The 27,097-nt window shown below is 44.3% G+C and overlaps 1 protein-coding gene across 7 annotated transcripts in view; it reads left to right on the plus strand.

Moving 5' to 3' along the window:
- The first annotated feature begins 10,323 nt into the window (after positions 1–10,323).
- APLP2 (amyloid beta precursor like protein 2) overlaps positions 10,324–27,097 on the plus strand; it is an 80,017-nt gene continuing 63,243 nt past the window's right edge. For all 7 annotated transcript variants that reach the window (XM_060251771.1, XM_060251773.1, XM_060251772.1 and 4 more), the window contains exon 1: positions 10,324–10,537. In XM_060251771.1, coding sequence (XP_060107754.1) covers positions 10,436–10,537 — 102 coding nt within the window. In that variant the 5' untranslated portion in view covers positions 10,324–10,435. The remainder of the gene's footprint in view (positions 10,538–27,097) is intronic.

Raw genomic sequence — 27,097 nt, forward strand, 5'->3', positions numbered from 1 at the left:
TCCTTGCACTGGTTTCACAATCTATACTCTGAAATGCGAAGTGCCAGAAGTCTTTTCCTGTCTAGACCGTATCAGGTGCCTCTCCTTGAACTTTGGCCGTGGAGATGATAAACGGACCAGTTCTTATGCAACCAGAGCTGTCACGGTTAACCTTATTGATAAACGCTGCAAAGATCGACTTGGAAAATGCATTTGCAGAAAATTTGTTGATAATTGTATTAAAAATCATGTGGGAAAGCCAAAACCGCAACACCATTTTAGAATCAATGTTCATAAGCAACAGCTATAATATATTTCATCTTTAAAAAAAGAGGGGGGGAGGGGTTTCGTCTTTTCTGCAAATTCCAAAAACAGTTTTTAAAAAATCTCACGCAGCATTTGACATGTAGGAAAGTTTTATGGATTCCATGGGCCTCCAAAAAGAGAAACAAATGGATCCTGGATCAAATTGAGCCTGTACTGTCCCTCGGAGCTCAAATGACTAAACTGAGGTTATCACACTTTGGTCGCATTATGAGATGGCAGGATTGCTGGAAAAGACAATAATGCTTGGAGAAATCAAAGACAGCAAGAGAAGAGGAAGACCCAACATGAGATGGAAGGACTCCGTCACAGAAGCCATGGCCCTTGGTCAGTTTGCAAGACCTGAGCAAGGTTGTTAATGATAGGTCAATTTGTGTGTGTGAGTAAAGTGCTGTCAAGTTGCAGCCAATTTATTGCAACCCCAGAGAGAGGTTTTCAAGGTAAGTGAGAAGCAGAGACTATTTGCCATTGCCTTCCTCTGCAGAGTATTCCTTGGTGGTCTCCCTTCCAGATGTTGACCCAGCTTAGCTTCCAAGATCTGATGAGATCGAGCTATACCATCCTGCCTTCACTCCCCATTAATTCATAGGATCTCCATAAGTCAGAAGTGACTTGACACACATGCATAGCATTTGAAATATGTGTTGCTCCATTTCTTCTTGAAGTATATGCTTCTTTTTTCATTACAGCAAACAAATAAATGTTCCCTTTAACTGCAAGTATGACGTATGGCTGTCATAGATTTATTGCATAATGAAAACTCCCGTCTTTACAAATAGTTATGCCTGATTTTTCATAAATGACTTTATAGGTCATAGAGATAAATGCAAGAACAGAAAGGACCCCTGAATACATTCTAACAACTGCTGTACCTCACTGAATGGATTGTGATCATTCCAAAGCATTTAAAAACGGTAACCGAGTTTGTACAAATTTCTGTACTTACTGTGGAGAAACGCCATCTGAGAGTGTTGGTGCTTCATCCAAAAAGGCAGGGATCAGTAAATCCATTCAGCAGGCTTTGTAGCCTTCCCCTCACTCCCCCCCTCCCTTCCAGAGCCAAACCAACAACGCTAGGGGGAAAATCTCCTAGAGAGGCAGGAAGTGCTGTGGTTCCTTGCATGTGTTAGGCAGGAAGAGAAGGGAGATTTGAACTGGGGCTCGAGCGAGCATGTGGTGAGCAATGGAGGCTCCTGCCTGGGAGGGCCCAGGCAGGCAGACTAAGTAAGTAATTCACAAGACAGGGCAAGTTTAGATCAGGGCCAGCCGGATGCGTTTATAATCAACTTTTCTTTGTTATGCTGTTTGCTGTGGTGTGCTGTGCTGTGCTAATTTTGTAAATGCAACTGTTTTTGGTTTGTTTTTCTTTCCCTAACCTTTTCTCTTTTTAAATAAATATATATTTTACTGTTTAAATGCTGGCAGTCAATCTCTGTACCACCTAGATCCCCAGACCGCTTTAGACCACGCTGTTTTTGAGAAGGGGGCCCCGGGGAAGGGGGAAGGCATGCAGTTGGATAAGGTGCCAATCCTCCAGGGGTGCCCCAAAGAAGTGCTGAGGTCTCTGTGAAACCCAAGTGCAGGGTGGCAGAGGACCTGGAGGCCTAGCCTCACAGCTGGAGAGGGGGATTGGGAGTCCTGTTCCTCTCAATCTGAACCCCAAGACTGAGCAGGTGGTGGCAACGCGCCCAAGGGGCAGGAGGGGAAATAGCTCCCTCCAGGAGTTGGCGACTCGATAGGGAGCTGACGGGACCGGGCCTGAAGGCAGAATCGGGCCGGTTCCGCCACACTTACCATAATTTACATGGCCACCTGTACTTATAAATTGTGATCCTGTTCACAATGATGGTGTACCAAAGCTCATGAAGCCATTGACTGATGATTTTTGCAGCTTCCAAACCTGCCAGTAACATTCTAGCTGCAATAATTAGAAGTTTTACTAGAACCTTGTGTTGTTGTTTTTTTCATTAGGGACTTCATCTAATGAATTGGTATTATGCTAATTATATAGTCCCAAATAGTCTCTGTTTCTTTATGTATTAAATTCCAGAACTTCTGTGCTAATGTACATATCCACCATGGATAAAAAAGTGCCCTTTTCTTTACTATGCTTGAAATCTTAGCTGGCCTAATTAGAGTCAAATGCTATTGACAGTACATTTTTAAAGCATTTTCCCCTAATTTCTGCATTTAAAGAAATCTTGTCCTTAAAAAAGCTTTTCCCAGATTTTCTAATGGGATCAAAATCCCCGAATCCATTTCCCATCTGCCCCATTACCTTCTATCATATAGATTCCTAGCCTTGGGAACCAATCAGACCAGCTTTCTCCATGCTTACCTGAAAGTAAGTCCCATTTAATTCAATGGGGCTTTCACCAAGTACAGCTGCACAGGACTGCAGCCCTAAGCATGTAATCTCCAGTTCGTAACAATCAATAGCCGCAAACTCCCTAAGTATTAAGTAGCTAGGCAACCACCATCTTTCTCCCCCTCATCCCCCTTGGCACTACATGGATAATAGCACCATCCCACTTTGAATTATACTCTGTTGTACAGATTATTGATATAATATATGTGAAATGTTTTGATCACTTCAGAATAACTACAGAAATGTGTGCAGAGAGCATAAAGAATCATAAGGACATAAGAGAAGCCATGTTGGATCAGGCCAATGGCCCATCCAGTCCAACACTCTGTGTTACACAGTGGCCAAAACCCAGGTGCCATCAGAAGGTCCATCAGTGGGGCCAGAACTTCAGAAGCCCCCCCCCCCCCCACTGTTCTCTCCGAGCACCAAGAATACAGAAGATCACTGCCCCAGACAGAGTGTTCCACCTGTACCTTGTGGTATAAGTCTCAGTGCTTTTTAATGAGCTTAATGAGGAAGAGCCAGTGTGGAGTAGTAGTTAGAATGTTGGACTAGGGTCTGGGAGAACCAGGTTTGAATCCCTGACCTGCCATAGAAGCTTGCTGCTTGACCCTGGGCCAGTCACACACTTAGGGTTGTCAATCCCCAGGTGGGGACAGGGGATCCCCCTGGTTTGGAGGCCCTCCCCCCACTTCAGGGTCATCAGAAAGCAGAGGGAGGGGAGGTAATGTCTGCTGGGAACTCTATTATTCCCTATGGAGACTTATCCCCATAGGAAATAATGGAGAATAGATCCACGGGTATCTGAGGCACTGGGGGAGCTGTTGTCTTGAGGTAGAGGCCCTGAATTTTCAGGATAGCATCAAGTGCCTCTTCCCAAAATACCCCCCAAGTTTCAAAAATATTGGACCAGGAGGTCCAATTCTATGAGCCCCAAAAAAGGTGCCCCTATCCTTCATTATTTCCTATGGAAAGAAGGCATTTAAAAGGTGTGTGGTCTCTTTGAATGCGATGGCCAGAACTCCCTTTGGAGTTCAATTATGCTTGTCACACCCTTGCTCCTGGCTCTACCCCCAAAGTCCCCAGATATTTCTTGAATTGGACTTGGCAACCCTACACACACTCTCAGCCTAGCCTACCTCATAGGGTTTTTGTGAGGAGAAAATAAAGAAGACAGTTATATAAGCCACTTTGAGTCCCCATTGGGCAAAAAGGTGGGATATGGCTTCTGACTAAAAACTCTCTTAACCTAGAACAGGGGTGGCCAATGGTAGCTCTCCAGATGTTTTTTGCCTACAACTCCCATCAGCCCCAGCCATTGGCCATGCTGGCTTGGGCTGATGGGAGTTGTAGGCAAAAAAAAAAATTCTGGAGAGCTACCATTGGCCACCCCTGACCTAGAAGCAAAACTGGTTTTGGTCGCCAGTTTCTTCACTATCCCATCCCTGTGCCTTTAATGGTAACTTGCTCTGTGGACAATAGCATGGGTTTGCTAGCACTGGGTTGGGAAATTCCTGGATATTTCAGGGTAAAGCCTAGGGACAGTTAAGAAGAAGAGATTGGATTTATACTCACCCTTCACTCAGAGTCTCAGCATGGCTTGCAATCTCCTTCTCTTCCTCTACCCACAACAGACACCTTGTGAGGTAGGTGGGGCTGAGAGAGCTCTGAAAGAACTGTGACTGTCTCAAGGTCACCCAGCAGCTGCATGAGGAGGAGTGGGGAATCAAACCTGGTTCTCCCAGATTAGAATCTGTGCTCCTAACCACTATACCAAACTGGCTCTCAGTGGGGTCTGGAGAAGGGAAGGATATCAGCACAGTGTAATGCCATAAAGTCTACCCTGCTAAGGAACTCATCTTTGTGATCCTGACATCAGTTGTCATCCCAGGAGTTATCCAGGTCCCACCTGGTGGTTGGCAAGCCTGCATGAGGTTCACAAATCTTGTCAAGCCTGCAGGCGCTAGGGTTGCCAAGTCCAGTTTAAGAAATATCTGGGGACTTCGGGGGTGGAGCCAGGAGCAAGGGTGTGACAAGCATAATTGAACTCCAAAGGGAGTTCTGGCCATCACGTTTAAAGGGACCGCATACCTTTTAAATGCCTTCTGTCCATTTGGAATCATGAAGGATAGGGGCACCTTTTTTAAGGGCTCATAGAATTGGACCCCCTGGTTCAATCTTTTTGAAACTTGGAAGGTATTTTGAGGAGAGGTGTTGGATGCTATGTTGCAAATTTGGTGCCTCTACCTCACAAAACAGCCCCCCCAAGAGCCCCAGATACCCATGGATCAATTCTACATCATTCCCTATGGGAATCAATCTCCACAGGGAATAATGAATGCCCAGCAGACATTTCCTCCCCCTGCTGCTTTCTGATGACCCTGAAGCAGGGGGAGGGCCTCCAAACCGGGATATCCCCTGCCCCCACCTGGGGATTGGCAGCCCTATCTGGGAACTTTGAGAAAGGGAAGTGGGTGTTGCCACAGAATGTCTGCCATGGGGGGGTAGGGACAATTATCCTGCCCTCCCCCACCTTTCTCAAGTCAAGACAAAGAAAAGGTCATCTTGAATTCTCATCACGTTGCTTTTTAGATGTCTCATGCTATTTGCTTGCATTCTTTTCTGCATAACCTGTCTTGAGTCTCAGTAAGAATGATCAGCTAGGAATACAAGGAATAAAAAAGAAAAGAAAATACAAGTTGCAGTGATAGGTGGTAATGAAAGACTTGTCAGCATTTATTAACATTGGCACGCTCTCTGTGTGCGTTTGTCTTCCTTCTGAGTAAATACAAAATGAGGGAATCCACAAAATGTTGAGAGGTTCTAAAAGCCAAGCATCCTCCTATGGTAAATGCACCTGTTTCCAAATGCATCTGCGGAAGCAAAAGCTCTTCTGAAGTGCCTCCTTTTCCAGTGCCGGCTCTGCATTCTGGGGAAGAGATGCTGTTGGTTTCGGGTTCCACAGAAAGAGGAAGGCATCGGGTCAAATTGAGGCTAGCATACCCAGATTCATAAGAAAGACTGAGTGTATTTGTCAGTCTGAGAGCATGTGACTGTGATGTCATCTGCCCAGGATAACCTCACTGGGATTTGCTTGTCAATCAGCTGGTGGGGAGAGACCTCCGCCCCCATTCCATGCAGGATTCTTTGGGTTTTATCTCCAAGCCTCAAGAAACAGCCAGGAATCACATTGGCAGATGCCCTGGTACCTGTAAATGGCATATTGGGGAATCTCTGCATGAGAAGATTATTGGACTTCTCTCCGTACCATGAAAAAGCTTACTCTGCCATTTCCTGTGTCTCCAGCTGCTTTTAAAGGTCTTTGATCAGGCGAGGGCTTTGTTCCCTCCTGGGCAATGTTAGATATCACCCTTTTTACTGCGCTTCTTGAACTCTGCCCTGAAGTGCTCTAGCAAATAGATGCCGAGGATGAACTGCACCAACCAACTGCTGTGCTACAGCAGTGTGGCAAAACATGATATTGCCTTGGCATTTCAGTGACATTCTAACGGCACTGCAGGCTGATACGCTGGCATAAAGACTTGCAATTAGGATGCCAGCACATCGCCTAATAGAGTTGCCGAGCTGAAAGAGAGAGACAGAGAGAGAATGTCTCATTTACCCCCCAATGGCTTGCTACAAGGTAATTATTCTGTGCCTGAAACCTCTTTTGACAAGTCTCTTGATATTCCAGTCTCCAGCAAAAAAAAAAAAATCTGCAGCAATTTCTCTACTTCCCAGATGCTTATTGTTGGTAGGATGGGCGCAACCAGTTCCGAAGTATGTTCATTCGGAAGTAACTCCCAGTGAGTTACTGGGACTTTAACTGACTGTAGCTAGGATCACGGTAGGATTGTCAGCATCCAGATGGGACCTGGAGATGACCCCAAACTACAACTGGTCTGAAGATAACAGAGATCACTTCTACTGGAGAAGAAGAAAATATTGGATTTATATCCCACCATTCACTCTGAATCTTAAGTGTCTCAGAGCAGCTTACAATCTCCTTTACCTTCCTCCCCCACAGACACCCGGTGAGATAGGTGGGGCTGAGAGAGCTCTCCCAGAAGCAGCCATTTCAAGGACAACAGCTATGACTGACCCAAGGCCATTCCAGAAGCTCAAGTGGAGGAGTGGGGAATCAAACCTGGTTCTCCCAGATAAGAGTCCGCACACTTAACCACTACACCAAACTGGCTTTCAAACTGGAGGAAATGAATGCTCTGGAAGATAGCCTCTATGACATTATATTCTGCTGAGGTCCCTCCCCTCCCCTCCCCAAATCCCGCCCTCCCCAGACTCTGCCCCCCACAAATCTCCAGGTATCTCCCAATCGAGAGCTGGCAACCCGAGATCACAACCTTATCCTATCTTGAGTTCAGCACCTTGTAAAATCTGTTGCTTTCTGCTCAAATGTTGCCTCTACTGTCTATTCTCTCCAAAATGTTAAGCAAGCAGATGTCTCTCAGCTTCCAGACCTCATCTGTGATAAGGGGACAAAAATTCTGACCTACCATACAAGGTAGTCCTTGGGATGACTGAGATATAGAAGAAGAAGACTGCAGATTTATACCCCACCCTTCTTTCTGAATCAGAGACTTAGAGCGGCTCACAATCTCCTATATCTTCTCCCCCCCCCCAACAGACACCCTGTGAGGTGGGTGGGGCTAAGAGGGCTCTCACAGCAGCTGCCCTTTCAAGGACAACCTCTGCCAGAGCTATGGCTGACCCAAGGCCACTCCAGCAGCTATAAGTGGAGGAGTGGGGGATCAAACCTGGTTCTCCCAGATAAGAATCCACACACTTAACCACTACACCAAACATCTTCATCATCATTGATTTATACAACAGAGATTAGTTGCCCTGGAGAAAATGGCTGCTTTGGAAGGTAGACTCTTTCTCACGGCGACTGTTTGCAAGTGAATTTTGCTATTCTTACACAGTAAAAATCCAGTTGCAAATCCAGCTGCAACCTCCAAAGCTGTCATTTCCTCCAGAGAAGACTGGTCTCTGTAGTCTGGAAATCAGTTGCAATTCCTGGAGCACTCCAGGCTCCATCTGGAGGTTGGTAACCCTTGCTGTGTTCAACATCCAGGCATGGAAGGGATATGGGCATCGTTTATCTGGATCCAGAATACCAGGGAGAGTGGCCAATCCGTGCTGCGAGGCCAGTACTCTGATCTGGTTTATTCAAGTTTTATTCTTCTCACAACTAAAATTAAAAATGTTATTTCATGACTCGTGAGATAGTGTGTAAGGACTGTGTGCGTGCGTGTGTGTGAGAGAGAGGGGTAGGGTTGCTAGTTCCAGGTTGGGAAAAACCTGGAGATTTGGTGGGGTGGAGGCTGAAGACAGTAGGGTTCGGTGAGGGGAGAGATTTCAGTGGGATCTAATGCCATACAGTCCACCTTCCAAAGTGGCCATTTTCTTCAGGTGAACTGAACACCAGGAGATCAGCTGTAATTGCAGAAGATCTCCAGCCTGGAGGATAGCAATCCTAGGGGGGTGAATCATCTCGAGGGTCCAGAGAAGCAATGTTTAGGGCTTGGTGATATGGCATGGGAAAACCCTGATTCATCTTGCCTCTCCCATAGCCTCAAGTGACTAATTTGCTTGCAGGCTATTAAGCAGTGTAATAAAGAAACCTGGGTTCAAATTCCTGCTCCTCCCTAGGGTTGCCATTGCTGAACAAAAAAATATTTGGAGATTTTTGCGGTGAAGCCTGAGGAGGGTGTGGTTTGGGGAGGGGAGGGATATGAATAGGGTATAATGCCATGAAGTCCACCTTCCAAAGTTGTTGCCCCCCCCCCCCGGGAACTGATCTCTGTTGCCTGGATATCAGTTGTACTCCCAGATCTCCAGCCACCATCTGGAGGCTGGCAACCTTATGCTCCCCCTTGAACTTGGTTTCAGATCTCTGTTCAGCTGTGGAATTTAGAACAGGGCTGTCACCATGTCATTCATTAGCTCTGCCTAATCCATTTTCCAGGAATGTTGTAAAGGTAAAATGAAATGACCCCTTTGTCTCCTGAGCTCCTGATACAAATGTAATAAATTATAACTAGCACTGCAATGTTTAACCCATTTGAAAGAGGGGGGAAAAAACCACAAACAGCTGTTGATGGTCTAAAGAAGTGGTCTCAATTAATTAAGCACAGATTAGGATAGAATTAATGTAATTCATGCAATTTATACAACTGCCGAGGGCAAGCACCATCTTCCAGAGACAATTTTCCCCTGTTCTCTAAAGTGCTTTCTCTGTGATTCAGCCACTTTGACACGTACAGGTAAACCCAAAAGAGTGCATTTTTACCCACCTGTGACTTTAATAGATTAACTAGTTATTAATTAGATTAACTGAGCCTTAATAATACTTTATAGAGATTTTATGTAAAAGGGATTTTTTACAAAGAGAGGCAGCATGGTGTAGCTGTAAAACTGTAGAGCTGAGATGTGGGCCACCCATTCCCACTAAGGTTGCCAGCCTCCAGGTGGGGCCTGGACATCTCCAGATTTTACAGTGGATCTCCAGCTGGCAGAGATCAGCTCCCCTGAAAAAAAAAAAAGGCTGCTTTAAAGGTTGGACTCTGTGGCATTGTTCCATGCTGAGGCTCCTCCCCTCTCTAAACCCCACCCTTCTCCTGGCTCTATCCCCAAAGTCTCCAGTTATTTTCCACCACAGATCTGGCAACCCCAATTCCCACTCGCCAGGGAAATTTGCTGGGTGACCCTACGCCAGTCATGCACTTGTGGCCTAACCAAGCCCACAGGGATTTTGTGAGACAAAAATGGAGAAGGGGAGGATGTTGTGTAGTCCCTGTTGGGCAGGAAAGGTGAGTGTACATGCAGTAAATATTAGGACCAGGGCTTTTGGGGGCAGGAATGTACAGGAACGCAGTTCCCGCTGGCTTGGCATCAGGGGGTGTGGCCTAATATGCAAATGAGTTCATGCTTAGCTTTTTCTATAAAAAGTCCATGTGAAAGAATGGCGACATCAGGGGGGCATGGCCTAATACGCAAATGAGCTCCTGCTGGATTTTTTCTACCAAAAAAGCCCTTAGGACTACCAAAAGAACTGTGTCGCCCTTTCCTAATGCTGGGTCTAGTTACTATGCATTGCATCACTTTACGGATTTTATCCCACACTCCTGCAAGGTAGGCTATCCTCTCTCTCTCTTATGTAGGTTTCTGAGAAAAGCGACTTCTCTTATGGAAGCAAGTAAGTACTCAAAATCAAACCAGCATGGAATTGTTTAAATTATTATTAAGCGACCTCAGCATGATAATTTATGCAAATCAGTGACGTTGCTGCAAATACATCCGTCCCGGCTACCCACATGCTTGCCTACGTCATCCCCCCTCCAACCTCTGCGCAATGCGCGCTTCTGGCCAGAGGCCTCCGTTCTCATTCCCCTTGTCCTCGATTGGCCGCCGCTGGAAGGCGGGGCTTATCTGTAACAGAGAGAAGGCGGGCCTCGCCCACCTCCCCTCATTGTCATTGGCGGAGCGAGCTGTCCGCCTTCCTCTTCCCTCCCGCCCTCCTCTCGTTCCTGGGGGGAAGCTTTCTCCTCCCCTTTCCCAACCTGCGCTCGGGAGATAGGCGGGGCTCCGAGAAGAAGAGTCTCCGCCCCTTTCCTCCCGGGCCCCGCCCACGAGCCCTCTCCCCCGTGACCAAGCCGCCGGCGTCGAGGCTCGCGCGGCAGTTGCCTCTTGGGCGGCGGCGGAGACGGTTGAGCAGGAGAGAGCGCGCGCGAAGCGGGCGGGATGGCGACGACGTCGGCGGCGGGCAGCGGGTGGTTGGGCTTGGCCCTGCTGCTCCTACTGGCCCTCACCGGCCCGGGGGCCACGCTGGCCGGCTACATCGAGGTACGGCTGCTGCGTCCCTCAAGGGTGGGCGGAGGGGAAAGGACGAGGGTGGAGGGAGAAGGCAACATCCCGCGGGCTCCCTGTCCCTCCCTTCGCGTTGGTTGGCGCTGAGGTGGCTGGACCTTGGGGGCTGTCTTGATCCGGAGAAGCATCTTTACCTGGGCTTGCTTTTCCACGGCTCCTCCCGTCGTGCAATTAATTGGCGCAATTATTAGCGCAATTATTAGTGCAGGCTTACAGGATGGGGATAGTCTTGCCATGCAATATAGTGTAATTATTAGCTCCATTATTAGTGCAGGCTTACAGGATGGGGGTAGTTCAGCCGTGCAGTATGGTGCAATTATTAGCGCAGTTATTAGCGCAGGTTTACAGGCTGGGGGTAGTCCAGCCTTGCAGTGTAGTGCAGTTATTCTAAAATGATCGGCGCAAGGTGACGTTCCAGCCGTACAGTGGCTACAGTATGTTATACTGCTTGCTGTTATTGTGGCACTTACGCAGCCCTGCTGGTGCTTGCTGTGCAAATGGTAAATACCAGCAGAGCTGGTGGCGGCCGCTGGTTGGTTTTTATTTGATCGCAGCCCTGATCTTTTGCTGGTTGGGATTAGGAGCCGTGGAAGTGGAGGTGATGGTGATCGCGGGTGTATTGCCTTCGCAGTATTGTTCAGTTGGTGTAGCGTTGTGGTGCCGATGGAGACCGTGATGAGCGTGGCGCACCAGCGATCCAAGTGGGCGTCCTTGGTTGTCTCGTGTAGCGCTTCGCTGCCCCCCCCCCCCCAAAGCGTAGGCGTTAGGACGGGTACCTGTCTGGTTGCACTGTGTAGGGGGAAGCCTTTGGCCACTTGGAAGCAAGCCCCGCTGAGTTCCCTGGGGGTATACCCAGACCTTGGTGTGTTGAGAAATGTGCACCAGGTATGTCGTCTCCGTAATCCTCGCCCCAGCTTGGAAAGGCAAGGGAGGAGTGTTGTTTGTTCTCTGGCTGTCGATTTGTGAAATATCAAGCTGGGCTTTGTTTTAAGGCGACTTTTAACAGGCAGACTCACTCAAGGTGTGTGTTAAATTTAATCTGCAGTTCTTTCCTCAAGGTTTGGATTCTGGGGAGGTGTTTTGTCCCCATCCCTCCCAAAAAAGCAGTAAGTCCTTGAAGCACTGTGTCTAATGCTTGGAGGGTGTCCAAGTGCTTACACTAACTGTTTTCATTCACTGTTCTGCCTATTTGTATTACTCTTTGCTCATCTCCCTCACATTTTGACTTCCCACCTTTCAATTACTGGGGCTTGCCTCCCCCCCCCCCCTTCATGCTCCCACTCGATGTCTTCCTCTCTGTCCTCAGTTTGCTGTCTTTCCCCTTCCCCTCATCTTGAGCATCCCTCCTTGCGGTGTTTTCCCAGCAACACCACCTTGGACTAGAAATCTTCCCTTAGAGGTGTTTGACCTCCCCCTAAAGCCCCTGCTTTCTTCTCCTGCTCCCCAAAGGAAGAAGGGGAAGCCTGCAACAGCAGTGAGGGGGGGGGGGGAATCATGCGCCTCCTTCTCTTATAATTAGTCCATCAATCTCTTACCTTCTCTGTCTGTCATGATGATCGATACTGAAGAGGGGGGCGGGGTGGCCCACATGCAGACCTCAGGTTGGGATTTCTGTGGTGTGGTGGGGGAATATCCAAACCAGTAGACCACTTCCTTGTTTCTAGTTTTGGGTGTGGGTTTAGTTGCGTTAATTTTTTACATGGAAAGCTTCCATTCTGTAGGTTTTTTTTTTTTTTAAGTCTTCAGCTCTGGCTGAAACCATTGAGAAAAATATTATGGCACTAATGGGTGTGTCAGGTTGAGTCCTTTCCTGTGCCTCTTTGAATACCGTAGTTTTCCGCTTTCCTTAAGGCTTAAATGGCTTCAGTTCTGTTGATGTGCATGCTCAGCCCTCCTTGTAACTGTGTGTTTTTAGAGTCTCATGTTTGACACGAAATTGGGCAGTGTATTCGTTCTTCTGGTACGTGTTTAATGCATTATTACCCAAAGGCAACAGCCTAGTAAAGCAGTGACAGATTATCTGTTACTTCTAAATTTACAGCAGCAATACTTTGTTCAAAGATGGGTAGGTTTAGCCTGCTCCCACTCATGCCAGAGCCATTTTATAACTAGGTCTTGTTTGTTTTTGTGAAGGTTTTTTAGCACTCTCAAAATATGTCTGGGAAAGGCTGGCAGTGTGTGCTTCATTCAGGCTTGGTTCTTGCCAGACCTTTTTTAGAATAAAAAACAAAATGCCTTCAGTTAGAGCTCAAGACGAGATACACCAGTAGTAGGCTAGGAATTCAGATCGCTGTGCTTTGGAGTTAACCATCTGAGTCTTTTGTTTTACCTCTCTGTGTGTGCGTGTGCACATATGTATGAGAACTGACCTCTGCATTCTTGGCACAGGAACAAGAAATGTGAGTGTCAGATGGGCCTGGGAGCTTATGTTGGAAAGCAACTTTGTCGAGAAAAGCATCCATCAGGGGCTGCCTCAGCTACTTGATCAGTTCTGGCTAAATCTTGCATTCAGAAGCTGCACACTGCATTATCTTTAAGGTTTTTCAGAGTATTATGGGTGCATTCTTATGTATGGGAAATTCTTGTGTTTGCTTTTCCTAATAGGTGCACAGGTTTTCAAGCTAAGCCCGTACATTCCTGAGTATTGATTTTTATTTTTATGTTTTGGTTTAACTGTGCTGGCCAAGTGAAGGGAGATGTAATGTGTAGGTCATTCTTGGAACTATGTCTGCTTTCATGACACCGGAGCACATATACCTGTCATTAGCACAGCTTCTCAAAGAGCACAGCAACACATTTCAGTCATTATTTTAAATCCTTATAGCATTCCTGCAGTGGTAAATTTTTTTTAAAAAAAAGTCCACGTTACACAGAGATCATGAAGCCTACCTGGGTTCTGCCTTATTCATTTTATTTTTGAGCAAAAGTGTCATGCATACCTGCATTTATTTTGTCCTTTGGAGTTCTGCCAAGTAGCTGTGCCGATATTTCTATTAAACATTTGAAGACTAGTTCAGTTCACTTAATTCTTCAGGTTCTTGAATTGGTTTGTAACGTGATGGTAGTTCTGTGGCCGTAAGTGGTCTTGAGTAACCTGTCTGAAGCTGTGTGTGCTGCCCAGTTGGTAGCAAGGTTCAGTGAGTCTGGGGCGAAGGATTCCAACTAAAGCCCTTATCGAATTACATGGGCATGTTGGTGGAGAATTTGAGTATTGCTTCCTGATGATGGGATTAATCCTTTGCACCTGTTGAAAGCTCTTCCAGCTGTAGGGCACTTCCTTTCTCATATCTTGGACTAGTTCAGCTGCTTGCATGTATCCTGTCTAGGAGATGCTTAATAAATTAGTGGCGAGCCTGCCTTTTTTTCATGCTTCCAGTGCTGTTCTAGTTCAAGATGGTAGTGTATTGGAGAGGCCTCGAAATGTCTACTGTTTTTGACTGTATAGTAGTAGTGGGGTGGGGGATCATCAGAGTTCTGTCTAAGCCTGTTTTTTTATGCATAGTTAGCAACTGGTTATGCTAGCTTTCAGGTATTATTTTAGTTGTGAAAAGGAGAGAAATTACAGCAGTGGCTATGAAAACCTGCAGGGAAAGTAAGGAACTGTAGTTCTGCTGTAGAGAAAAAAAGACAATATAGTTCTTTTAGTTGATTTGGCATATATCCGTTAGGTGGATTTTCTTTCGCTTTATTAACCAGTCTCTGCCCCCAGAATACCCCATAATCTGTTTACCAACGATAACATGTCTGTTTCTAGTTTGGAAGTGTGTGTATCTGAGTTTGAATGTGAATCAGATTCTGAATAGATTATTAAAGGGAACATCAAAAGTAATGTAGCCTCTATTGTGTGATTGTTTCTCCCTGGGGAGGAGCTGATCCACTGGCTCTGTGTGGTTCTGCTTGAATTAGCCTTACATTGAATAGATAAGGTATCAAGGCTGCTTTAAGCAGTATTTTGGGGCAAAGAAGATACATTGATAATTGCAGCGTCTTGATCAGGAACTAGCCTTCCTAGGGTCCATGTTGTTATAAGCACAGCCTGTACATCCAGCTCTGCAGCCTGTTAGGAAGTTTTATTATCACAGTTTCTACTTCTCCAAGTACCTCTGAGATGATAGTTATGGGGTAACTGGATCAGGCCCAGCACTGCATACAGACAGGCAGTTGATTTGTTTTAAGGTATACGTCTTTCACCTTGCTTGTATTTAAAAGTATTTTTAAAAAACTATAAAATCATTCAAAACACTCTAGGGAAAAAAACAAACATCTGCTTTTAATCCAGACTTTCAAAAGGCAGAAATAAAAAGCACCTTACCATCCAGATAATTAATTGCTAGTTGAAAGAGGAAAGTCTTGCAGCCTTTCTGGAAAATTAAGGGTGTGTTTTTGTACCTCTTTGGGAAAATGGTCCTATAATGTAGAACCGGCTACTGGTCAAGCTGTCTTTCTTGCATTCCTTGTATTCACAAGGAATTGTTTATTGATTTATTTTTGAGATTTACATCCCATCCTACCCTGCAAGTGGGCTCAGAACAGCTTACAACATGTTGGATAACTGAACCATTCCATAAAACATCAGGCAGTAAATCTATAAAGTTAACATTCAAATAGCTGATATACCTTATTGAGAAGGTATAATCAGAAGCCGATTGAGAAATCAGTCTTATTGAGAAAGTGTAATCAGAATCTGATTTTCATCACAGTTCGCATGTGGATTCAAATGGAGGAGGTGGTCTTTTAGCTGTGTCTGTCTGAGGCTAGGAAATGTTTTAAAGGCTAGTTCTTGCTGCTTGAATTGAATATAGCTGCACATTGGTAACTAGCACAGTTGGTGTAGAGCCAGATAAACAGTTATCATGCTCACAACTCTTCTGCATGATCAAGTTACTCCTGACTTTCTTGGGAGTTAATCAACAAGGACTGGAATTGGTTTGCTCTATATTCTGTGAGGGAATGAGCTAGATAACCACCTAAACCTATTGTTATAATTCTCCAGTGGTGTATTGATATTTTAGTGCTTTTTTGTTATTAAAAAATCACTCATTTTCAGGGGGAGAGAAGCTTTGGTTTGGCCACTACAGGCCAATCTTTGAACAGCGGGAGGGACAAAGAAAACCAACATAAATATTAGGCATGAGCAAAAAGCCAGTTGGTTCCCGGAAAAATATCTGTATAAAAGTGGTCACAAAAAACAAGGAAAAATGAGGAGGGTGGGGGGAGAACCAGAAGTGCAGACTAAATGCGCAAATATGAATGTGGAAATAGGGAATAAACTGAAGCAGTATGGGTACAGAATCAACAGGAAAGGGGGAACCATGTAATGAAAAAGCTCTCAGTTAGAGAGGTGTGATGGTGTTCTGCAGTAATGTCAGAAGGCTGTAACTTCATTTGCAAGTTAAAGTGTCCCAAGAGAATCTCAATCTCTTGTTTATTTAAATGGAAATTTCTGTTTTTATATGGTTATTAGCTCTGATGCACATTTTCTCAGTTTGTGGAACTTTGAAATGCAGTAATAGATAAAATGAGCTATAGAACTGGATGTTTACCAGTTTGTGCTAATATGTTTGTCTACCCTGAAACAAATCTGTCTGTTATGGTGCCTTTGAAGAGGTCAGGCTGAAATGGTTGATTTAGAGCTGCAGTTTTAGTTGAGAATTTATAGCTTTCTTATGCATACTTTATCAAAGTACCTGCTCCATTTAATTTAACACACGGCCTCTGATCTTTGCAAGCTCAAAGTAATGCTGAGTTCCAGATTAGATCCAGCAGCTCATGAATTAAAGACAATGAAACTGTTCTCAACTAGGCTTATTTTGACTTCACTTGTTGCAGCATGCAAGCAATTTGTCTGGAAAGTTTACATAATTTGGAATTATAGTTTGGTTCTGGTGTTCAAAAGCTTTATGGTATTGTTTACTTAACTTGTTCCAGTAAGTTTTCTGGAATACGTTAGAATTGTGCCAACCTATTGACCAGCTGTTCTTGTATTAAAAGAAGTTGCTTTCTTTGAAAGGCATCATGCAAGTAATAAAAGCAGGAGCTGGATATCCTGCCAAAATACAGTTTTGATGTAATACCACATCCTGTTGAAATGGCGACTTCCAAGCTTTAATAGTGTCTTCTAAATCAGAATGTGCAATTTGCTTATAGCCTTTAGCTATACACTTTATGCGTTCAGCCCCTTTTATAGTAGACAGCTCATTGTGCTCAATTGCTCAATATGTTTTGAGTCAGTAACTTTACCCTTGAAGTCCTATAAGTAGCATATAGCTGCTGCGTGTTGCTTCATTAGTTCCATTTTCTTGTGTGTATTAACGCTAGCCCCATTCTTAAAATATTTCCTTTCACATCTATTTTTTGTCCTCAGCACATCTTTTTTGTTTGGGTCCTACGTCTTGAGTAGACTGTTCCCTATAAATATTTTTGCTAGTTTATATATTTTTTTTCAAGCACTTCAATTCTGCTTCAATGCAGTATTGTGAAACACTAGCCAAAAAAGCTATTTTCCATATCTGCAGGTGTATTAAGACTCCAGTTCTTATCTCGCCTGGTTATAGCTGTTTAAGTATTTAGCACAGACGAGAAGATTTAACACCAAGGTTGAAATTAATGGTCTTGTTCTCCTGTGCCTAGAAATTAGAGCTTACTCATAACATACTAGCTAATTGAAATCATCCTGCAATTTATGAATCAGTTGCCCTAACGTGCAAAAAGGTTGCTGTGACTAAGTTTTGTGTATTGCTTTCTCTGGGTCATAGTTCTGTAGATTAAAAAAATCACAACTTTCTTCCTAAAATCAGATTGTCTAGAAGATCATGCATAAAACGACAGGCCTAGAAACAAGTTGAACTGAGAGAATGTGCCAATTATGGTTTATCTTATGCTGTTACACGATAATATGACTAGCATAGGAAGTTAGCAGTGAGAGACCATTACTCCAAATCCAGACCCTTAAGCAGGTTAGCCTGGACCTCTAAATAGGTTAAAATACGATGACATACGTGTTCCCCTTCCCTTCCTCCTCTGACATTTATTCTTTGTGGCTCTTATGTTAAGCATGTTTGGCCACCCCTGTTACAGAGTTTGCTGTTCATAATGGTTTATTTGGTGAGACTAATTATAACTTATGACACTGTATCTGAGGGGGAGCGATAAAGGCAAACGCTGCTGTCTTTTTTTTTTTAATGGCCTGTCTCCAAGATCTATGTTGGGTAGGCTGGTGCAACTGTGTTTTAAAACACAGCCACCTAATGAAGATACAAATGTATTCTGAGGATGCTGGTTTCTGCTGCTGTCTCTAAAGAGAAGAGTTCTGGTAGTGAAATTCCTAAAGTTGAAAAATGGAGAAGGATGCTGTACAACCCTATATTTTTGGTCCTATTTCAGGGATTCATTTGAGTTCTTATTTTGTTTTGTCTCCCTAATTGTTGTCCAGAATTTGTGCTGTTGCTCACTGTCACTTTTAATAAACATTGAAATCTTTCCATTCAGATGATTAATACAATGCAGCATGTGAGTACTTTGCTTTGTTAAAAATACAGTTAGCTTATACATGCATTCAGAATTTTAAGTAGAATCCCTTGCCTTCTATATGGAAGGATAACTCTGTGTTTGGGGGGTGGGGGTGGGGTGGTACTAAATCCTTAACAAAATAAGAAATGTCTGCTTTGAATTATAGGGTTGCATTTGAGGTTTGTGTTATATCTGGTGGATTTCAGTGGCATTAGAAATTAGAATTGGGGAGCAAAATCCTGGTTAAGAGAAGTTACATAGAACAACAGACAGAACAACGGTAACCATTTTAGATGCATTCCAATACTATGCCAAATTCCTATGCCATGCCAGTATATAGATGGTACCTAAGTCCCTTGTGTTTCCATTTTGGAAAACAATAGCTTGTATTCAGGGTGTGCCATGTCACAGTTATGGTGTCTTTATGATGATAAACATGTCTTTAGAAAGAGAAATTTTATCATCATGGTATCCAACTAATTTTTTGTTTACATAGAAAGCGTAAGAATTTGCTTGCAGTTTTTCATGAAGTCTAAGCTAGCATTGTAACAACTAAAGCCTGTTATGATTTCAGAACTCTGGATATTTATTTATTTCAATGTATAGCCCATTGTCACCTGAAATGCAGGGCTTCCATCAACCATGGTCTCCAGTCCCTTGGTCAGACTATCTGGGGCAGCATTTGGCTGACCATTCATCTACAGACATAGCTGGGTGTCATCAGTGTACCGGTGACACCCTAGCCCAAAGCTCTGCTCCAGTTGGGCAAAGGGGCCCATAAAGATGTTAAAATAACAGTGGGGAGAGAATAGCCCCTTGGAGGACACCATACACCAAAGAGTGTTGTGGTGAAACCTTCTCCCTTAGGGTTACTCTCTGTCCCCAGTGTTACTCTCTGTCCCTAGTTTTGGAGAAAGGAGATAACATTGACAAGGTGGTGATTCAGCAGGTCATGGTTGGCCATGCCTTGATCCAGCTTTCTGTGAAAGTCATCTGTGAGAGCAACTAGCACTTTCTAAGCCTTGTGGCCAGGGCAGTACTTGGATTGGAAGGGGTCTAGGGCCAGCGTGTCATCCAGGAACATCTGGAGCTGTTTCGCTACCACTGCCTCAACTACCCAGGAATTTTGAGCATATTGGGCAATGGACAGTTCATTTTTATTTTCCTAGTAACAGTACCTGGGCTTTTCCTCATTCCAAATATGTGCTGTACCGGAGTGAGGCTGTAAAAGACAGTGCTATAGGTGTGACTGAAGATCTGTTGTCTTCCTGCCACCAGGTTCAAAATGACCAGTATCATTTGATGATAGCAAAAGGGTTCCGTTCTTTAAAAGCTGGGGTTCCTGATTGCCACATTGTGTGCGTGTGCATATTGTTGACAAAAATATGAGATAGAGATGCATATTAATTTTTTTTAAATACTCCTTTGTGCAGCCTTTTGGTTTGGAAGACTTGGTAACCGGGGCTCTGTTAAAGTATTTCTGAAAAACCTGGTTGCTGAACGAAGCTCGGTTTTCTAATTTTGTTCTGTCCTAGGTTTCCTTCATCATTTAAATATTGGGCTTCAAGAGGTCACCAGAGATGCAGCTTTTGCAAACTTGTAGAAAGTGAGTTATTCCAGTCTAATACCAATTTAAATCATTAGATTGGAATAACTCTGTGTAGGGTTGTGCTGCTAATCTGTTAAATGTGAGTTCCTTGGGAATACAAAATAATGACATTGCTGTATTTCTTTGCAACTCTAATCAAAATAAGGACAGGTTGCTTACCTGTAACTGGTTTTCTTCAAGTGGTCATCTGTGCAGTTGCACCAATGAGGTCTAAGGTGTATAGAGGCCCTGGTCAGAAACTAAATGTTTTCAGCATAAGCTCCCCTCACTCCAGTGGCAAGCACCAGCTGAGTTGCTTTATCCTGTACAACTTGTTATTAAAAGAAATATTTCTGTGTTGAAATTAACATGATACTCTTGATGACAGTGTAAGTGCAACTATTGTTCATAGTTCAGGTGCTGAAACTTCAGACAATTTATTCCTATACTTGGTACTGAAACTCAAATGGTAAGAATATTTTTATTCAGCAAATTGAAAACCCTCAATAAACAGTCGAGTTTAATGTGATGTTTCCATCTTGGTTCTAGGAAAACATAATTAAAATTTTTCACCATTTTCCTAGCCATGGGCTGAAAGAGATCTAGAGTTCAGCCATGCTCTAACCAATTTGCCCTCCAGATCAACTCATTAATTTACTAAATGTGTGGAGTCAGCACATTGATAGCTAGGTCTTTTTGAAAACAGAAACTATAGCTGATATACTGCTGTTATTCCATTCTTTTTTAAAACTAATTTTGTATATAATTTTGGGAAAGCAGTGAGTGCTCACTGTCTTTGATGGAGATTGTTTTTCTGATTCAGTCACGAATAGCTTCCCTATGCAGTTTTGAAAGTTAGGAAGCAGTTAAGAACATAAGAGAAGCCGTGTTGGATCAGGCCAGTGGCTCATCCCATCCATACTACAGTGGCCAAAACCCAGGTACCATCAGGAGGTCCACCAGCCGGACCAGAACTCCAGAAGCCCTCCCACTCCCCCTCCCCAAAGCACCAAGAATACACAGTATCACTGCCCCAGATATAGTGTTCCATTTGTACTTTATGCTTAATAGCCATTGGTGGACCTCTGCTCCATATGTTTATTCATGTGTATAGAACATGAATAAACATAGAACAGGTGCTCTTTACATTGCTTTTAGAGTTTATATTCCAAGATCGCACACTCTGATAAACTCCAAGGGGATTTTTCAGGCCTTTCAGTGAGACACAAAACTCACTTGGAAATGGAATCTGACATACCTATTAGTTATTCTTAACTCTTTAATCACTTTATTAAGATACGTGGAATGGTTAAGAGATTTTGTGCCATGCTTGAATGAAGACTTGTGACGAAGCTAATCCAGCAGTTTCTTTGTTACTGAATACCTCTGTGACTACAGTGTTAACCCTGCATAGTATGACTACAATTAATTGGTTCATCAGTTTTTGAAGAACAAAATAACTAGTTGTCCCCTGCTTAGAGTAGAGAAAAATGGGAGTATTGTAGTGTCTAATCTTCATTTCTCTTCAACAGAGAAAAGCAAGAGAACAATTGGACAAATAGATAACACAACCTGATAGTGTAAAATAGGAGGAGAGGGACAAAGAATAAGTACAGGGCCACTTGTATGCTTTCATGTGGTGCATCTTCCTTCTCTTGTTCATTGACACAGTCTTTGGTACAGAGCTAGTTTGATGCAGTGGTTAAGTACGTGGACTCTTATATGGGAGAACTGGGTTTGACTTCCCACTCCTCTATATGCAGCTGTTGGAGTGACCTTGGATCAGTCATAACTCCGTCAGAAGCTATTCTGGAAATAACAGTATGGTAGAGCTCTTAGCCCCACCTACCTCACAGGGTATCTGTTGGGGGGAGGGGAAGGGAATGGAGATTGTAAGCCGCTCAGACTCCTTCAGGTAGTGAAATGTGGGATATAAATCCAGTCTCTTCTCTTTTCTCTGTTTGAACAATAAAGTAAGAAATCCCTCATAATGTAGATGGGCTATCACTGTTTTCTGAGACCATGTTAGAAGATACTGTCAGGACCTGATGTTGTCCAGTTACTGATGCCAGCTCAGTCTGTTCATGATGGGCAAAAGGAAATACTGCTTTACACAGAGGGTGATTAAAATATAGAATTTGCTGTCCAAGGATGTAGTGATTGCCACAAGAATAAACGGCTTTAAAAGGGGATTAGATAGATTAATGGAGGATAAGTCTGTCAGTGGCTACTAGCCATGGTGACTGAGGAGAACCTCCATTTTCTGAGGCACTAAGCCCCTGAATCTCAGACCCAGGAGGCTACATCAGGGGAAGGCCTCGGCCTCTGTGCCCTGTTGTTAGACCTCTGGAGGAACTGAGTGGCCACTGTGTGAGACAGGACTAGATGGACTATTGGTCTGATCCAACAGGGCTCTTCTTATGTTCTTATGAGGCAAATACAAGGCTAGTAACACATTACTGATGGAGAAAGAGTATATCTTATCCTGTCGAAATCCCATTAAACTCATCATTTAGGAACTGAGGCACTGGGAATTGTGGCACTGAGGGTTGAATAATTATTTCATAACTTCTCTTAATCAACCGATTTCTTTCTAAAGTGATTTTGTGGAGTTCCTTGTTGCTGTTGCTTGAGTCAGCTTGGCCTGGTTTTCTAGCGCATCCCACAATACAAGCCAGCATGGTGTTGTGGTTAGAGTACTGAACTAGGGTCTGGGAGAACTTGTTTTAAGCCTCCATTCTTCCGCAAAAGCTCACTGGGCTGAAATTGAATGGCCCAACCTACTTAGAGTTTTTGTGAGGATAAAACAGAGAAGAGGGGAGAACTATGTTACTGTGTGCCCCTACTGAGGAGGAGAGCAGAGTAAAAATATGTAACTGTGAATATGCTGGAGATGGGAAGAGAGGTAGAATTACAACCCCCAAACAACTTTCATACAAAGAATCAAACACAGTGGACTTGGAGTAACATAAGTGTACATTAACATGAGGAATTCCTTAATAATGTGACAGCACTACAGTTAAATGAACTGAGATACCTTAGCTAATTAGATGTTTTTGAGCCATCATGTCTTGGCTTCTTTAGAATCTGTGCCCTAGTTTGTTTTGTAAGTTGAATGATGTTTCATTCAAAACTAACCAGTTGCACAGGCAGGCCCTAAGGTAACTATTGACTTCTCATCTAGAAGCCCAGGCCAAGAAGTTCATTCTTCACAGGTCTTGAAGAGATGACCAGTGGCCTGAGAGAGTTTAGCTGTGGTAGTCCCTTTCTCCGCCTTCCTAGGATGCTCTTGAAAGACTTGTGTGTCCTGTGATAAAGAAGGTCAAAAAATGAGAACTCCAGTAGAAAATTTCTTTTCTGTAATTGCTTTGTGTTTCACTGTTTTTAATCATAAACTGCTTTGAGTGTTCCTGCCACAGAGAAGTATTTAAAGGCAATAAATAGTTCCAGGTATCTAGACTGCACTAGGATTATAGTTCTGAAATAAGTATAAAGGGGCAAAAGGTCTTTGAATAGAATTCCAGGTAGTTTTCTTATTGCTACATAATTGCATTGAAACTAGAAGTACAAAGGTTGAAACTGGCTTGGAATCTCTTCCAGCAAGCAGATTTCCATTTTTATCATGTTGGTAACTAACTACTGACGCAGTTTGCCCTAGAGGAAAGAATTAAGAGATCTCAAAGAAGAGGTGTATCGGGAGTGCAAAAATTAAATAAATCACTTGGAGCAGATTTACATAGCAATTACTTTGTAATCATTACAAGAGTGCCGCCTGTAGACGCTTAGACTAATGGCTTTTCAGAACCCAAGAAAACCCAGTTAAGCTGGCAAGGACCAGATCCCCCTTTGCCAGGCACTATAAATTACTTCTTAATTTTTATAATGCAATTAAAGCAGCTTTTCAAAATGGAGATCTGTATTGCCCTTTGGAGAACCTATTGATGGAAGTTATTCTAGGCACAGGGTGGCATTTTAATGAAAAGTAAGTGCATGCTTATGGTTAAGTGAGGTAGAGATGCTGTTGGAGGAAATACTGCAATATTGGAATGAAGTTCTTCTTGAACTTGCTGTCTGTAAAACCACAAATTCAAGTCTGCTGAGATTAATAATCATATTCCAAGAGTATTCTGGCAAGTTATTGTATGAACTACAAGTCTTATATTGTTCATAAAGTTGTTTTTGTTTTGAAGTTGTTGGTCTTTCTTTTTTGCACCCTCTCTTTCTTCAATACATAATGTATTTAAGAGCAATGCTGTTCCACACAATAACCCTTTGTGCTGCTCAGCCCATCCAACTCCCTTCTGTATTCTTCTGCAAGTGGAATTGAAATGGTGGTTCAATTGAAATGGAGGTTCCAGATGGCAGTTAATGACGTTTTATATTCTTCATACAGATCCATAACCACAGGCAAAATCGTGCTACATGTCTAAAGTCTCCTTTAGCAAAAACCGAGCTTCTTCCATCAGTTTATTGGCTCCATTGTTTTCAAGCAAAATTAATTGCTTCCTATTTTCTGGGTGCTCTGTCACTTGTCATGAAAAAAAATGCTTGATCAGCTGTTGGTAGGTTAGGAAAGGGAGTTTAACTTTTTTTACTAAGCCAGAATTGCTACTCCTCTTACAAATGTTTATTGAGAACCAGTGTGGAGTAGTGGTTAGAGCACTCATAGTGGTTAGAGTGCCTAGGATCTGGGAGAATCAGGTGCATTTCCCCGTTTGGCCTTGGGAACTTGCTGATGTCCTTGGGCCACTCACACACTTTCAGCTTAACCTACCTCATGGAGCTTGCGAGCATAAATAAGAGAAGAGGAAAACAACGTTCAGCCTCTCCTCCCCCCCCCCCCGAAAGGTGGGATTGACTGAAGTAAATAGTTGTTACAACACTATTATGTAGGAATGATGATTTAAAAATTGGAGGGGGGGAATCAACTTGGCTGGCTGCAGTGTTAACTCCTCCCTCTACTCATGTGGAATGGTGTGGAATACCCCACTCAAGTCAGATCTTAGACGCTAAGCCTTATATAGGAGACCACCAAGGAAGATTTTGCAAAGGAAAGCAATGGCAAACCACCTCTGCTTAATCACTTGCCTTGAAAACCCTGTGGGGTTGCCATAAATTGGGTGTAACTTGATGGTATTACAGACACGCATGCATGCACTCTGTGCATGAGCATCTTCAACAACTGTCAGATAGCACAAAGTTTGAGTCCAGTGGCATCTTTAAGACCAACAAAGTTTTATTCACGGTATAAGCTTTTGCGTGCATGCACACTTCAGATTCAATGAAGTGGAAATTGCCAGTCCATACATGTAGAGGATGAGCAGTAAATTAGCATACAGCATAATAAAGATGTTTAACAGATTCAAGGGCCAAACAGGAATAACAAGCTTAGTTTATATTTTGGGGAAAACATCGTGAAGGAAATATGTCAGAATTGGAGATTGGTGCGCGGATGTATTCTTAATTGTGGATTCCTGAGAGTAGTTAATGGAGGCCCTGCCATTACACTCCATCCATCTCCTCTCAAGCATGAGCTTATAATATCTTCTTTTTTGAAGTGGGGCAATTGGCTGTGAAGAGTTCTCTCCTGTTCACAGAAGAGAGAAATATATCCCAGTTTACCATTCCAAGGGTGGGTGGGGGGTGGGCTCCCTCTGGGAATCCTACCCCCCCAGGGAAAGTGCATGCGCAATACATAGCCTCTCCTCTCCCGGTGTAGTGAACGCCGCGTGGTCACTGTCTGGCTATGCCTGGCAGATGGTCACTGCAATGGCCTCTCCTGCATTACTGCATCCGTAGCAACACCTTCTCGCTGGTCCCCCCCGTTTTCACAGAGTTTGCTACGTCATGGTGCGACCGAATGTCCGGCGGTATAACCGGATGGGCAGGCTGGGCCCACCAACCTCGCCAGCCTAAGAGAAGGAAAACTCTAACATCAAACCCGGGCAGATAGAGCTCGTTAATGTAACACCTACCACCTGGAGGACTCGCTGCCGGCGTCCCGGCTTACTGGGCCATGGCAGATGACCCCCAGGTGAAAGGGTGGAGCCAGTACCGCGCACACTGCGCTTCACCTAAAAAATTCCTCTGCGCAGGCCTGAAGGGCATATCCACACACACAACACACAACGCATCAAGTCCTGCAGCGATGGGCAAGGGGCGAAACGGCAGGTGGAAGGTGCCACTGGAAGCCGCAGTCCCGATCCTGCATGTAGGCGGTTCAGGGTATTGGTCGCCTAATGCTAACCCGGAGATGAAAGCATTTTTCGGCAGCACCCTGAACGACCAAGCAGCCTTATCTAGGGACAGCACTGCTTGCTCCACACGGAGAGGGGCCTAGAAAAGGTGGCCTAAACAAAGCTCGTCTCCCCCACCCCAGTTGGCTAGCCGCGGTCAACGGGCATCCTTACTTGCGGTCGAAAAATAACAACAAAGAAAAGGCATGCACCTGCCTCACAAAGTGTGCAGAGACTAAAGCTTGCGTGTTGGAACATCAGAACCATGCTTGACACAGTAGGCAGTGGTCGCCCTGAACGACGCTCTGCTCTAGTTGCCCACGAACTTCTCAGGTTGAATATCGACATAGCAGCTCTCAGTGAGGTCCGTTTCCCTGAGGAAGGTAGTCTTCAAGAACACGGTGCTGGCTATACCCTCTACTGGTCGGGTAAGTCAAAGGCTGAGAGCCGCCTTTCTGGCGTTGGCTTCATGGTCAGGAACTCCATTGCCTCCAAACTCGAAAACCTGCCAACAGGTCACTCAGATCGCATCATGTCCATGTGCCTCCCACTTCAAAACAAGCAGCATGCAACACTCTTCAGTGTGTATGCCCCAACCCTTCAAGCAGATCCTGCAGAAAAGAACAAGTTCTATGCTGATCTACGCAACCTCGTACGGAAGACCCCTACAGAGGACAAGGTGATCATCCTTGGCGACTTCAATGCCAGAGTAGGTAAAGACTCGGAAGCCTGGAAAGGAGTACTTGGCAAACACGGCATTGGCAACTGCAATGACAACGGGCGCCTCCTACTAGAATTCTGCATGGAGCACCAGCTCACCATCACCAACACTATCTTCCAGCAGAAGAACAGTCTGAAGACAACCTGGATGCACCCACGGTCCAAGCATTGGCACCTTATCGACTACATTCTGGTGCGCCAGAGAGACCTTCGAGATGTCTTACACACCCGAGTAATGCCCAGCGCAGAATGTCATACGGATCATCGTCTTGTACGCTGCAATCTCCGTCTTCACTTTAAACCCACACCCAGGAGAGGAGGTATCCCTCGGAGGAAGTTTCAGGTTGGCAGCCTCCAGTCAGCTGAAGTTAAAGCTGCCTTCCAGGCAAAACTCCAGTCAAGAATTGAGGACCCCAGTTGCCCCACAGACCCTTCTCCAGAAGCACTCTGGGAACACCTAAAAACTACTGTCCTGCAGATCTC

Source organism: Heteronotia binoei, chromosome 12 (assembly GCF_032191835.1).
Source record: "Heteronotia binoei isolate CCM8104 ecotype False Entrance Well chromosome 12, APGP_CSIRO_Hbin_v1, whole genome shotgun sequence".
In the NCBI taxonomy this organism is placed as follows: Eukaryota; Metazoa; Chordata; class Lepidosauria; order Squamata; family Gekkonidae; genus Heteronotia; species Heteronotia binoei.